The sequence below is a fragment of the Nothoprocta perdicaria genome, unplaced genomic scaffold (assembly GCF_003342845.1).
Source record: "Nothoprocta perdicaria isolate Ctin4 unplaced genomic scaffold, notPer1 scaffold_187, whole genome shotgun sequence".
NCBI lineage: Eukaryota > Metazoa > Chordata > Aves > Tinamiformes > Tinamidae > Nothoprocta > Nothoprocta perdicaria.
The window spans coordinates 670,951-686,170 of record NW_020455060.1 but is presented as its reverse complement, the minus strand read 5'-3'; the positions used below and the strand labels follow the sequence as shown (position 1 = coordinate 686,170).

General features: G+C 49.3%; 1 protein-coding gene across 1 annotated transcript in view; it reads right to left on the bottom strand.

Moving 5' to 3' along the window:
* Window positions 1-15,220, bottom strand: part of RPTOR (regulatory associated protein of MTOR complex 1) — a gene marked incomplete at its 5' end in the record, with an annotated part of 88,879 nt that overhangs the window by 59,571 nt on the left and 14,088 nt on the right. The window contains 2 exons of the mRNA XM_026036849.1: window positions 2,755-2,901; window positions 6,394-6,552. Of these exons, the coding sequence (XP_025892634.1) occupies window positions 2,755-2,901; window positions 6,394-6,552 (306 nt within the window). The remainder of the gene's footprint in view (window positions 1-2,754; window positions 2,902-6,393; window positions 6,553-15,220) is intronic.

The window sequence follows — 15,220 nt, the reverse complement described above, 5'->3', positions numbered from 1 at the left end:
ATGCTAATGCCAGACAACATTCTGCTGGGCTGCCATTAGGCTAATTTTCGGAGAATTAATGTTCAAGATGGAAAGATAAAAACTCTGTGTTCTGCAGCTCTGGCTGGGAGGCGTTAGTCACGTATCCTACAGGAGGCGAGGCAGAACCAGCACCCCCTCAGCATTGGCACATGCCCACACACACAACAAAGCAGCCCTCGCAGAAATTGGGAAATTTCAAGTGTGTATATATGTGTGTGTGTGTGTGTGTGTGTATATATAGGGATGGATGGAGGGATGCAGCTGGGGGACACGTCTCAGCCCTCCCTCCCCTTCGGACTAGGGACCTTTGCCATAGGAAACGCTCGTGAGTCAGAGGAGACAAATGCTGGAATTACTCACAGAATTCATCAGCACTAAGCAGCCTGCTGCTCCAGCGCCGCTAGCACGGCTCACTTCAACAGCCTGCTTCTCCAGACCTGTGCTGTATTTACACACACGCGCAGAGGCACCAAAGCTCGTTAATTAGATGATTAAGAGCACCGAGCGCCTGCACTCCCGCCGCGCGTGCTGAGCAGAGCTCGGGGCTTCGGGGGAGGCAGGTGCCAGGTTCCTTGTGGACGGGCTGCTCTGCAGGGATTGCTTCGGCTGCCGCGTGCCCACGGTGACAGGCCATGGCCGGCGCTCGGCACCTCGCCCGTGCCGCGTTCCTGCCGCATTCCCACTCGTGCTCCTCGTGCTGCCCAACGGGACACCGCTCAGGAAGCAAACTGCAGGAGCTCCCGTTCCCGCAAGCCTGCGCCAGCTTCTGCCTCAAAAAAATGGCTTTGGGAAAAGAAAACAACGCTTTCTGTTGGAAATACGATGCCAAAATCACGAGACACACAGGCAGCATCAACCAGGAAAAATACCTTTTAAACTGACTTCCCTTCCTAACGTGGCCCTGCATCCACATCCCGCTGCTGGATGGGCTTCCTATCCACAAATCCATCGTTCTGGTTAGCAAGGGTTACGCCAAGGCTGCCTGCAAGCAGCCAGGCTGCCACGGAGCCGCCCAGCAGCAGCTTCTGCATCAGGAGACCTCCTGCTTGGCACTACATTAGGCAGTTAGCAGGTCTCGGGGAGCTGCCGAAATCCAGGACACAGAGAGTGCACACCCGACAGGCAAATCGAAGTATTTCCACAATCAAATTAGCTGGTAGTTTTCTATCAGTGTTGGAAAGCAAAGAAATACTAGAACAGTTTTACCATGTAACCTCACGTATTTTGTAAAAACAACCAACCCCCTACACCAAACAAGCAGAATTTTGCATTTTGTTGGGATAAAACCTGATTTTGCTCCTTGTGCTTCTCTTTCTCAAGGCAACCAGATGCTCCAGCTGGAGATGGAGCCTGGCACGTCCGACTGGCGAGGAGGAGCCTCCCCTGCACAGGCACCGCCGGGCGCGTTCATCCTGCACGCAGCAGAGCCCGGCGCTGCCCTCATCCCGGGACAGCCCCGGGGTCAGTCTGGAGCCCCGCAAAAGCAAGAGAGGAAACTAGTGAAGGGAGCTGCGAAAGGGAAACTAAAACCTGGCTCCATTTTAATCTGTTTAGCATCCGAATTGGAAAACAAACAAAAGTGGAGATGGGTGCATTAAACAAACAGAAGAAAAGGTTCCAAAAATAGAGCAATAAAAGTCAGAGGCTGCCAGCAGAACTTGAGGAAAGTAAAACAGCATATGGCCACTCTGAACTAAAGAGATGGTAACCTTCAAAATGCATCTATTGCCAACAGTACTGCTCCGTGCACTGCAGTTCCAGGCTCTTCTCTACCCAAGAGCTTGCAGATCTCCCATGGATGCAGAGAACAGCATCACCACCACTGCAAACGACAAGTGTGATGGAAAGAGCCGCATCCCTCCACATGTTAGATTGGCTCCTCTCACTGGAAAGAGATGTCTACTTGTCAAAAAAAGTCAACACAGAAACATACCCAGAATTTATAACTGAGAGTGAAGGGAATTAAATCCAGGCCTTGCTTCCTTAAAGTTAATGCATGTGTATTATATATAACGATTAGAATTACAAGAGTTAGAGAAGTTGACCATGAAAAAGGCGCTTCCTCTGCGGGCTCGGCCGGCGCCTGGCAGCACCGTCTTGCCACCCCAGGCTGCTACACACAGATCCTAACTTCTTATTTTCCACTCCGCATTTCAGATTCACTGCAATAAACGTACTAGGAACAACACTAGTAATTACGGCCTAGTAATTGCAACGAAAGGCAGCTTGTCGTTAGCAACACATTGAGCTTAAGCATTCTGTGAACCCGAACCCGCCGGGCCCGCTGGGTGCTGCAGTTGGATCATTTTGTTTAACAGTTGCACATTTGGTTCACCAGCACAAAACACGAACTGCATCCAAGTATATACCCAGCTACCAGGCTTCTGCATCTAAAATAAATATGTCTGGGTCACCTCAGCATTTATCTCAGCGGAAAAGATCACTAGGGCACAAACTGTTTCTATTAACATTACCACTTAATTAGTGCTTATGTTAAAAAAATATTCCGACTTTAATAGGATAGCAAACTGAAGCAGAAAGATTGGAATAGCAAGATTACTTCCAAATTAATTTGCCTTTAATGTAATTTTAAACATATTTTTTTTCAGTGGTGCATAGCAAAGCAAGCCTAAACTTAGCCCAACTGCAGCCATTAGAACTGAGATCAAATCTTAATGTTCAGTGGAGGGAAACAGGCACAAATGAGACCTCTGCAGCACTCTGCAGTCTTACCTCCAACTCCTGCTCCCTCTGTAGTGCAAATTGCTTGAACGACTTGACGATAAGGCCAGCATTGGAGCAATCATAGACGAAAATGGAAGGGCTGCCCATCCAGGTCTGCAGGTCATAGATGGAGAGCGGGATATACTGCGTGTAGTTCTGCAAGGAGAACCGAAACGTTGAGCTGCACAGAGGCAAGGAAGCGGGAGGACTTGCTGGAGAGATCATAAAATACACACCGAAAACCCGTTTCTGACCCGACAAAATAAAAGCTGGACCAGGCCCTGGGCACATCCACCTAGACAAGCCCCAGTCATCACCTCTAATAAGCAGGGCTATGCACCCACCTCCAAAACAAACCCAGGTTGCTTTATTGAGCTGTTGCTGCGAGATGGAACTTGAAGCTAAAACCCTAAGAATCGCTAGAGAGGGCTTGGAAATAAGCCCAGGATCCCAACAAAGAGCACTTAATAGTCCCCTTGTAGCTCCCGTGTCTGCAGCGCAGATAAAACACACAAAGCAGGTGTCTTTAGCATCAGCTCCCTGCTACTGAAAACTCCATCAGCATTTCCATATGGACAATTATGACTAGGTGGCCCTTCCGCTGCAGCTACTCAATTTAATGAGATACTTCACAATTTTATTACAGCCTTTAAATTCTGTGCAACTTACAGAACTGTCCTGTAACATTAAACCCAACCAAGCCCGGCTGCAAAGAGCGAAGCTCCAGCAAAATCACCTTCCAGAAACATTCCATGCTTCCTTCTTCCTCTTCCCCACTCGTCCCATCAAAGACTTGGAAGCAAAAGCTCCCAAGACGAGAAAGACAATGGAAAAATCAGCCTCAAAAGGAGACGGGTGAAGGCCCCGTGGTGCCACAACCAACACCCCCTTTACATCCAAGCGACTTAATAATAATAATGTAATGGACTTAGTAATAGACTTAATAATGTAATAAGGACAGGAAGCTTTTGCATAAACCACATGCTAAATAAGGCAGGTAATACTAAGGTATTTCAAAATCCAGTGTTGGCCATGCATAAAATATTCAGTGGTTTTGCTGAACAACTATTGCTCATAAAAGTTTGGGGGAGTTTGGAGTTTTAACAAGTGACACAGGGCAGAAGGAAACACAAACAACTGGGCCTCCCTTTCAGACAGCAAGGGGAGCACACTGACACCCCACTACACGTGAGCACATTGCAATCTTCGTAATTAAATACTAAAAACTGCTCAGACAGACATAATTGCTGAGATTTTATGGACACACAATGTATCAATTTTAAATTTATAATACATGCACTACATATTGTATATATGTACAATACGTATTGGTACAGCTTAGGCTGCAATATGCCCCCAGCTAACACTGACGTTTCAGCCAGCAGAATCTTATGCTCAGAGTTTACGTGGGGGAAACAGACGTAACTTAATTAATATGCTGATGACATGTAAATTAGACAGTTTGCAGGAAAAAGGCCCGTTAAACGACAGGTTTCTAGCAGGGCTGCTCGAGGAGGACGCGAGGTTTCTGCTCCTCCTGCTCCAGCCGCGAGCAGCAGCGCGGCGGCTCCTCGCGCTCGCAGCACGCAGCACCCACCGCGCCGGGTGCCTCTTTGCAGCAATAACGCAGCAATAAAATGCAACATGCTGCGGTCAGGCTAGAAACAGATTCTGAAACATGTTCAGAATCAAACTCCTAACAAGGAGCTCAAGAAAATCCAACAATGCTCTCCAGATTCTGCAGAGAAGTTCCTCAGGACTCCCCAGTGAGGCCAGGAACACGGGGGTCTCCGTGGCACAAGGAGACTCTGGCCTGGCCTGCCCAGCCCAGGGGGCTCCGCGGAGGCTGCCCCGGAGCCTGGAAAGGCTTTTTCCAAGCCTGGGAAAAGGAAACTTGCAGAATAATCCCTTCCAAAGGATGCTAAGATTTCTGTTTCCAGCTTCTGAGATGAAACAGTGTTTGAAGAGGGTATAATCATTCATTCCTCTACAGCTAAAGAGCTTCTTCAGAGGGTTTGTGTATTCAGCTTCTGTCTTGGGATTTCTCAACCTAATGGATCTCTCAAATCTCAGGAAATAGATTCTGTGGCAATGAACCTTTGGGAATTTGTCCCTAGTTTTTCTATATGTCTAATCATCTCACTAACAAAGAGACCAAGAGCATTTTGCTTGTTGAGCTGCAAATCAAAAATTACAAAATTAAAGCCTGGTAAGGTCCACATGCTCCCTTGGAGTAGACCGGCTGCCATTAAAGGACAGCAGAAAAATTACAACTGCAATATATGTGGCTTCCTTTAAAGCTGTCGCTCACCCCATGAAGTTACAGAGCTGAAAAATTCCAAGGAGTGGGGAAGGAGGAAGGGGAAAGCTCCATGGAGGAGGAGGAGAACCAGACATCTCCCCACACCATTTCCCATGGTCGGGGGACATCTTTTTCTACAAAATAATTAAGAAGGCTTTAATGCCAATAAAATGAACAGAGATGAGCATCAGATTATTTATTCATTGCTATTCCCTTATCTATCAGACTGGATTAAGTATCAAAAACACAGGCCGGCTTCATAAGGGAGCCCTGAAAGATGAAGCCCCCACAAAGGTATCCACACTGCAGCAGGGATAGCACGTCAAAACCTATGGAAAATTAAACTCCAGAAAAGTCTGCATGGAGAGATCAGGTTAATTTCGCTATCAGGTTTTAGGTGCCTTACCCAAGCTGCACTGATCAAAAGGGACTGCAGCTCCTGATCGGCAGCCGAGTCCTCAACCACCTTCCCCAGCTGAGATTCCAGGAAAACTGGCAAATCCCCAATAAGTTCTTAATAAAGCATTTGGCACAACATAAACTTCATCGAACAGTAATTTCCTCTTCTTCCATGTGTATCACATTCTGCCCAGCATTCTTTCTGGCTTATTTATTATCCACTGGCTGGTAACTGAGAAGAAGGTCACTGCTATTTGTTCTGAAACACCAAATTCAGCTCCAGAGCGAGCTGTTTAAAATGATGCTCTGAATATTAATCAGGGCTCCAATACAGATACACCAGAATAAAACGATGCCCTCCTGTCCTTTCTTCCTTTCTACCCCCACCTCTTTCAAATTATCATTGAATGATTTTTCTATTCTATTTCTATTCTATTTTCTATTTTAAAAATAAACAAAGTCAACTGAGAAGCTCAATAGGCCCCCAAAATAAAAGAGGAGCCAATCTATAATAAGGAGTGCAAGTTCTCTGGCAGCTAGATGCACTTTTCCTGGCAGTAGATCTCCGTTGCTGAAGACTCCTTGCTAAATCAGCTCCCCGTGGTAGACACTAAACAGCTCAACTAATGGGCAAGTGAAGGACAACCAGGGGACAGCCAGTGGCACCACGGGAGAGGGGCCGGGCGGGAATGGGAATGGAGGGGAGGCAGCAGCCCACACCCCAGCTCCGTGGGAGCGAGCGCTGCTCCTGTGCACGGGCTGCCTCCGCCTCTCACCGAAGGCCTCTACGGAGCCAGAGGAAGCATCCGTTAATGTGCAGCTACACGAGCGGCCATGAACACCTTCCACATCCCGAAAATTCGGTTGTTCTTCCCAAAAAGCCTGTAACAAAATTGACAGGGCAGCGAAGGACCCCGTGCTCCGCGCCCCGATCCTCGGGGACGCACCTTGTTGAAGACCCAGATCTCCCCGTTGACGGTGGGCCGGGGGACGCCGTGGCCGTTGTAGTGGAACAGCACCCGCTCCTCCTTGGCGTTTCGCCGCAGGGACGTACACAGTTTCTTAACTTCGTCCACCGTAGGGTCGAGGCTCTGCTTGTATCTGGCCTGGTAACATAAAACAAGTTAAGCGTTTTGCTTGCAAACACAGACGCAGGCATCTACTCAAGGAGGAAGCGTGCGGATAAACTGGCATGTTGGAAAAACAAAAACACAAAACATTTGCTAAAGAGCCGAATACACAAAGCATGTCTGTTCCTGGGTGGGTGGAAGGCCTAGGTACGAGCTGATTTACTACGTGTCTCTGAACTTGGATCCGTCTCATCCAGGGACAGCTGATGTTCAAAATGTCTTAGAAATGTCAAATACATTTTCAGTATTAGTCAGCCTCAGAAATGACCCAGTACAATTCTCTAACCCTCAAATTCACACCCTGTGAACCTCCAGATGAACAAAATTCACTCAAGGTTGCAGGTTTGAGCTTCCTTCAAGGTTCCTTTCGTGATAGGCAGAGATACAAAGGTCTAAAAACACCACAGCAGAAAAGGATGGAGCCCGTTACATGAGTGCTGTGCTTATCTATGGAACTTGGAAAACAGACATGACGCTACTGAGCTAACAGCATGGATACACGGCACGGATACATGGAGTAGCAGCATCTCCAGCACCACAAACGTGAGGCCGAGCAAGAGGAAACGCAAGGACGGGAGGCAGCGGTCGGAAGCTGCTGCTGGGGCCTCCCCGGACAGGGAACGTCCCTCCGAGACGGGCCTGGCGGGGGCAAAGCCCTTCCAGTGCATTCCTCACTCCCTGCCCTGCTGGGAAATGCCAGCGTTTATTGGCTGCAGAAAATAATTCCCATAGTTTTGTGGATCTTGTGCTTAAATTAATAGCTCCACCTTGAAGCCTCTACCCAGTTACTGACTTCCCTTTCACGCTGAAGGGGGCAAAACATAAATCAAACACCATGGGGAAGAGCGCAGGTGAGGGGTCCCTTTCCCAACACACGAGGAGCGCCCGCAGGAGCGGCAGCAGCTGCCGCTCTTGTGACCAAGGGGCGCTGGGGACACCGGAGCAAGCGGGAGCTGCTGCACTGGGTGCCCCGCCGGCCACAGCGCGCTCGGCCCTGCCAGCTGCTGCGTCCAGGGGACTCGTCCCTGCCGCGGCGCCTGTAAAAAGCAGCCGTGGAGCCCTCTGAAGGTGACAGTTGGAGGGTAAGCGATTTTCAGTTGCTGATGCTGCCTGCCCCATTAATGGGCTATGGTAGGAAAAAGGGTTTGGAAGCCAGGCCAAGTTTCCGTCCTCATTCATCAGCCATGAGCCCTGCCGAGTGGCAGACACATGCTGGAACACCAGGGAATTTTCATCCAGGAATGAATCTTCTCCTTGCAGAAGCTATAGGGAAAAGCCTCTCTTCCCAGCAGAGTTAGGAAATTCAAGATCCACAATCACACAAACAAAAAAGCAGCAAATTGGCAGTGAATAGTCATGGAGTGAAGAGCACAAAACCCAGCAAATTGTAGAATAAGAAAAAGATCAGTCTCATTGCTTAGTCCCAAGTGAGAGTGGAAAGGAAGGCCGGGTTGGATTTCAGGAAGCAATCCAGGGCTGTCCCATCCCATGTATCCCAAGACAGGCTCAGTTCCACCTATATCCCTCTCCCTCCTGGCAAAGGGACTGATCTACATCCGAGGCTCCCAATGGCAGATGCTCCAAACTCCCTCAAGGCGGTAGAGTTTCCATTTTTGTTAAGAAGTTTTCTCTTAACGAATTCCAATTACTGCAAATGACTGCAACTTCCTTGCAGGAGTTCACAGCAACCCTTTGCACCACGTTCTTCCCAGCAGCTCTGGGCTCAAGGTGAACCTTGGTGGAAATGGGACGGCGCAGGAGGCAGATTGGAATCCCATTTTCAAAATGCAGATGCATTAAACCTCACTCTGCACGCACACAGACAGCCTCCTTGATATGATTTAATTAAAAGGATTAAAAGCAATCTAATTATGCCAAGAGAATGTTTTTGGAACAGCGCCCAAATGTGAAAAGCAGCAATAGAGGAGTCCTTGCACAGGGATTCCTCCTGGGACGGGGCAAGGGAAGCAGCAAGCCGGGGGGACAGGGGTGCACAGGTCCCCTGGCCCAGCCACGCATGTCCCAGCCCTACGGCTCACACAGGCCTTGGAAAACCATCCAGCCTAGAGCAAGGGCTTCCCAGCTACCCGCGGTGCTGCATTTTAAACCAGTAAGCCCATAACAGGATGCCATGCTTTCCTCCCCACTATCTCTCACCAAATTAGCTTTATTCATTTGCTAATTGTTTCACTGGCCACATCACCAGTTAACTAAATAGGAGCCTTCCAGCTAAGCCTGACTTTGTCATAAGGGAGCAGCATGCACCGAGTTTGGCAGGGCCACCACAAGGTGCCCTAGAGAGGGAGAGCAGCCCATGGCGAGAAGAGGCTGCTCCTCCCGTGTGTTCTGCAAGGCAGGAGGATAAAGTTTGGCCCTCACCTGATAAGCAGGAAAGAGAAAAGGGATTTACCAAGTAACCATTAAATAAACAGCTCGTAAGACAGTCCAGACCGCTGGGGTCTGAAATGACAGAGTCCTTGCAGAAGGTCCGTGCTCAGCGTGGCATCGAGCGACGTGCTCAGGCCGAGGTCTTGGGTCCCAACGTCCCTGCACAGCACCCAGCCCTTCCCCTGGGCGCCAGCACCGCCCAAGGGCCCTTGGAAATGGGTCATTCCTGCCGGGAGGAGAGCGCCGCACGGGGCAGGGGCTCCCTGTGCCGGCTGCCACACGCGTCGTGCGCAACAAGCCTCCCAAATCCTGCATTTAGCTCCCCCCGGGCTGCAGAGGTTGCTCAGAGGCCACGTTTTAGGGCCAGCCGTCACTTTGATGCACCATGTTCCTCGGGACGTCTGGAACAACCTCTGCTCCGAGGTGTAAAAGGGGCCTGTAGACGTCAAACAACTTTACAGGCACATAATCAGATGACTGTGTTGTGCCACGCAGCAGGCAGCACCACTGACACCTCACATTTTTAAATTACTGAAACATATAAAACAATGAAAAAGAATATTTCCAAAACTGAAGGTGCTCATCTCCCCAAGTGAAGTAAAACTCAGCACTGGTGGAACCATTATTTAGCTTCTCTCCCAGAGAAGTCCAATTAGTTTTGAGCAATACAATCATTCAGGAAATGAAAAGGAGCAACTCGGAGCACGGGCAGACACGGATCAGTCGTGCTGAAAACGCTGGAGGACATTGGAGACGACTGGAGATGCTGCTTCCAGAGCACCGGACTTTTGCAGCAGGAGGGACAGGAACATCTTTCAGCTACACTCGACCTGAGGCCTCTATAAGGACTTCACATGAAGATCCGGGAATGGGTCCCGCACCTCGCCTTGCGGATCCTCTCCTTTAGGCCACAAAAGAAAAGCCTTGCTTAAGTGACTTCAGATAAGAACAAAAATTGGGAGTAACAGAAGACTAAAAGAAAAGCTATTATATCTAATAGAGCAAACTGGACACAGAGCATTTAAATCATACGTAGCACAGAGAAGTTTCTGCTTCTGTAAAAACACCCCTCTGAAATCCAGCCCTCACTTAATAAAGAAGCAGTAGGGGAACAGCAGCATTTACATGTTAACATATTAAAATACAGTAGTAACAACTTCGAGTACTTTTAAAATAAATAAATAAAAATATACCAATAGGATGCTCTTGCTAATTCACCTATAAAATCATTCTGTAATGACACGCAGGCAAATAAAAAAACGGCAAAACCAATTTCAGCAAGCTTCTCAAAAGGCTTAAACCACATCCTAGGGCAGGGGCAAGGAAACGCACAGCGCTCCCCCTGCGCCACCCTTTCTGCCCTTACAAGGGCTCAGTCTTGGTTGTGCTGCTCCTGGTTCAATGCTCAAACTTGCCCATTCGCCATTTCTCTGAAGCTCGCAAGTCAGATATACTTTTTTCACTGAATATTCAGAGTTTCTCTCCAAGCTTCTCCAGTTCTGCTACTAGGAAATCTTTTGATGTTGAGTAGAAAGAAGAAAGAACGTTAAAAATGACTTGGAGAATGCAGACGAGCTGGTGCAGCCGGAATTCTGACAGTTCCTGGAGATGAGCTGAGCCACAAACGAGCCCTGAAGCAGCCGCTCAGGTGTGTGCACGGGCTGCACAACCAGCGCTACCGCCTCGCTGCACCAAGGAAACCACTGCAGATACAGCCTGCAAAGCCACCTTTACGTGCGGCTTTCCAATACTTCAGTGCTGCACTGAAGCAGTAATGCTGATTTTGAAGCGTGTATTTATAAATAAGTGGATTTCTAGGTAGAAATGGTGCACATTTATCTAGCACTTGGCTCACATTTTCCTAATCCCGCTCCCGATTCCCTCTGTACCCGAGAGGGCTCCGCTCCACCAGCTCAGCCTGGGGGCCTCCAAGCCCTGCACGGGGCAGGAGGAAGATCCGTCCCATACAGACCCATCGGGGTGCCCACGAGATGCACAGCAAGGTGCTCAAAACAGCAGACGGGGGATTTAGAGGAAGGTCCCATTCCCATAAAGACCTGGCTAAGAATCAGGGTGGAAGGATCGCTGGCTTCCCCATGGATGGCAGGGCCCGGTGACCACACGGAGCCCGGTCCAGCCTATTCTGCCCGGTCCAGCCTACTCCTCAGGCCTCGGGCAAGGCCGCAGGCAGAAGCGCGGCCGCGGGCGATGCCGGGAGGTGCTGACGGCCGCCGCGGGCAGCCCGTGCGGCACCGCGGGCCGCGGCGGGACGGAAGGCGCTTGGGCCACGCGGACACGGCTCAACAGCACGAGGAGCGACAGTCCCAGTTGTGTACGCGCTGCAACGAGCCCCAGACCAGCTACTGGTGCGCGGAAAGCGGAGCTGGCAGCACCAGGAGCTGCTCCGGGTCATGGGCGGCCCACGAGCAGCCAAAAAAAGCACGTAAAGACTTTCTGCCAGGAAAGTCACGAGGGAAGACACATCACAGCCACCACAAAACAAGAACCAAGGTCTCGGTCGGGGTCTCTTTGCTTGTCATCGTGTCTTCCAACACCAGAACAGCTCCTCAGAGCACGCCAATGGTTTGTGTCCCTAAGCACGCGCTGCCGGCCGCTTTATACCGATGAGCTTGTGTTAGATCAACTCGTGTTAACTTACATTAACGGCACCGACTGTGGAGCCGTCAGCTCCACGCGGACCTTCCTTCTCCGATGGCCTGCCCCAGAGCCGGGCGCCGTAGCCCTTCCAGCGACAACCTGCCCCTCTCGCCCACAGCAAAACGCCTCGGTCTTTGGTTCCTGCAAAACTCTCCAACTGGCACCTTGCTCCAGTGATCTACTGCAATTTAATTTTAATAATATTAAAACACATCTCTTCTTTGCCCTGAGGAAAGATTAAGGATGCTGAATGAACAGTAGCTTTGGAAATGCAAAGAAGGGGCAAATTTAGAACTGCATGGAGATATTTTTATTTTTGCACAGTAAGTGATGGACAATCTACATGTCAGAGATTCTTCCTGCATGAGCAGTGCAACATGCATAGGGTTTCCTTGATTTTCTTGCCTTCTTCCTTCCCGTTTTTCATTCATTGAGCCAGATACAATCTCCTGGGGCTTCGGGTTCGCTCGCACCACAACCCGCTCCACGTTTGGGCCAGGTGGGAACAGGAGCAGCCTCCCCACTGCCCCCACCCAGCCACTTCCACAGCATCTAACACAATACAGCAAGCAGCTTATTCTGATCAATGCAGCCTACGAAAAATTGCTTCTGGTTCTATTATTTACTACCGCTACCTCTAAAAATATTAAGCACAGAGAATAAATTGTTTTATAACTTAAGGACACGTAAGTCTAAACACTAAATTAAAACACAAGACAGACTCTTGCAAGTCTTCAGGAAGTTCTCCGTAGATATTCCGTTACACTGCAAAGATCCATTTCAGTCTGCTGCATGGTAATATATTCACGAGCAGCCCAAGACTTAAACAGCTTCATTTGCTAGACGTCTGGGACAAAATGCATTACTAGGGCTGCGCAATTAGGGGGGAACATTTGTTCACTTGGTTCACTGTAGTCAGCAGTGTGGTGACTCTACCTCTTCTCTGCGGAGTATTTGACCTTGCTTACAAGCTCAAAGAGAACTGAACCCAACCACCCATTGCAAGGATTCCCTACTCAATAACGCATCCCAAAACTACCTTGGAGAGGCCTGTTCGGGAGACCTGATGCTGACAGGGCAGACAAAGATGCAGAGCACCGATGTTGGACTTGACAGACACATTTGCTCCTTGGCAATTAAGAGCTGTCACATATTACAAGGCTCCTGTCACATTCCTAACAGACAGCCCTCCGCTGGAAGCCTGTGATAAGAATCCTCCCGTAAAATAAAAACTCTGGGAGAGCCGTGTAATTCGGTTTTACTTTTAAACCAAAAAGGGAGTTGCTATAAGAACTTTAATCCGCTTCTCCTCGAGCAGATGCCTTTCCCCAGACCGATGATAATTTGAGGGGCCACATCGCAAAAGGCTCTAACAGGATTTTAAGTACACACCAGGACACCTCTTTAAAACCTTCTTAGTCGGAGCGCCCAACTCCTAAGCAACTGTGTCATTTTAGTGCTATTCCTCCTTGGCAGGCGCTATTTTAAGGGCTCTTAAAGTTTCAGGCTCTCTTGTTTCTCACATGGGAGCGGGGCCGCGCCGGAGCACCCAGCGCCCGGAGGCCTCTGCACCCCGGCCTGGCGCGTCCTCAACGCCAGCCTATCCCCGCGCTAGGACCTCACCTTTCCGGGAATAAATAACTACTTGCAAGCACCAGTGTTGTCCAGCTGCAAACAATGAAGGGATTGTCACATTAGAAAACAGCTCAAGAGGCCAGGAGAACAAAGCCCAAGCATCCACACGTTTGTGCTGTGCTAAGTACTTGGTGCTTGCTTCGTTCTACCTTACAGATACAAGCACAAATCTAATTGCAAATCATTTTCTTTGTTAACTCTGAGTGTTCTGCACAGCATTGATATCTTTTCAGGAATAAACTAGTCTAATGAAGTGCGATTTGCGTGTCCGAATCTGCAGATACTGAATCTCGTGTTATTTGCTGGATCCAGAGCAGCGGGGTCAAGGCAAGTGGATGTGCAGCAGGCTCCTCCCTCTGCAGATTCACTCCTCTCCCCTGAACACAAAGACGAGGTATTTTTAAATAGGTCACACAGAGGCTGGGTGGTAATTACAGAAAAACGTTAATCAGATTGGAGCAGGCAGAGCTGCTTATCTCTTTCAGGAAGCCTTTTTTAATATCAGGTCTTTCTTCACATCGTAGGATAAACATTAAAAATACAGTGATCATACAGAACTGCTCTAGCATGTGAAACTGTTGCTTGTCTGACAATTCTGACGCCGCTTTGATGGCAAAATGCAAACCAACAAAACAGGGGAAGCGTCAACACGTGAAGGGATCATCGTGCCCGATGATGATGGAGAGGAAGATCAGGGAAAGGCTGGCCATGGACCTCACGCATCCCCTTGGGGACGCACAGGCGGCCGGAGGGGCTTCACCCCTGGGGGTAACACGATTTGGGGGTTCTTTTCTGCAGCACGATAACAGCAGCACCCAGCACCTTCACTGACACCGAAAAAGTGCCATTTCATAGCATTTTTTCAATAGACGGTTGATCTTTAACAAGACAGCAAAGGATTGATACCAACTTTTGCAGAGCCTGAAATAGCCGCCAAATTCATGAGCCTGCTGGGAAATAAAAACACCACAGCCCTCAACAACAACAAAACAAGTAAAAAAAGACATTGTGACCTTGTTTAACAAAACCAGCTTTTCCCAAAATGTCTGCAGAGGGAGGAGACCAAGCCCAAGCTTTCCCATCTCCCTTTGGAATTCAATAGTAATTCTTTTTTTCACAGAAGCAATTAGTATTTGCTGTTGTTTCAGAAGAAAAACCCTACAGAAATAAAGGAAAAATATGACTCACAGAGAGACCAATAATTAGGTCATGCGTTCAATTAGCTTTCATACTTAACTAGTTACTCTTTAGGAAATGCTCAACCTTTGATGTACAGCAGGCAACTTACCAATTAATTAGGCACAAGGAAGCAATGCAAGGAACGCGATCTCAGAACCCATATCAAAGCCCCGAGTTATCTAATGAGGGAAACAACAGCAGCAACAACAGAAAACACGCACAGAAAGGTACAGGGCTTTAAACGATCCTCCAAGATCAACCATCTTGGCTATACTCCCTTTGAAATTAAGACAAAGCTGTTGGGAAGCAGACTCGAGGAGAGCAAGCAGCAGCCTGGTTTGATCAGAAGAGCCTCCTTCCTTGAAGGCCTGGCACAAAAAAGACCATCTATCCATACCGCATGGGAAGGCTCCTCAGGGACCATCGGTCCTTGCCAGATGCCAGCTGCCAGAGCCAACACAGCCCAGAGGACACCGCATTAAAAGCCCAGTGGGAGGTGAATCCTGCCGAGCACGTCGGCCTGCACCACGGGACACCACGGGATACAGGCACCAGCCGCTTGCACGTAGAGCACACACATCATGCACCAGCCAGCCGCAGGGGAGCCGACACCTGGGAGCAGGCAGCTGACGGGGCTCGGTACCGAGGCCAGCTCCCCAGGGCAGTCCCCGCCGCTCGGCCTCTCCTCTCGGCCACCTCACCCCTTGAGCAGAGCCACCAACCGCTGCAGCCCCACAGGGACCAGACCTCAGCCGCGCCTGGCTCTGCGGGGCGAGTCCAGCTA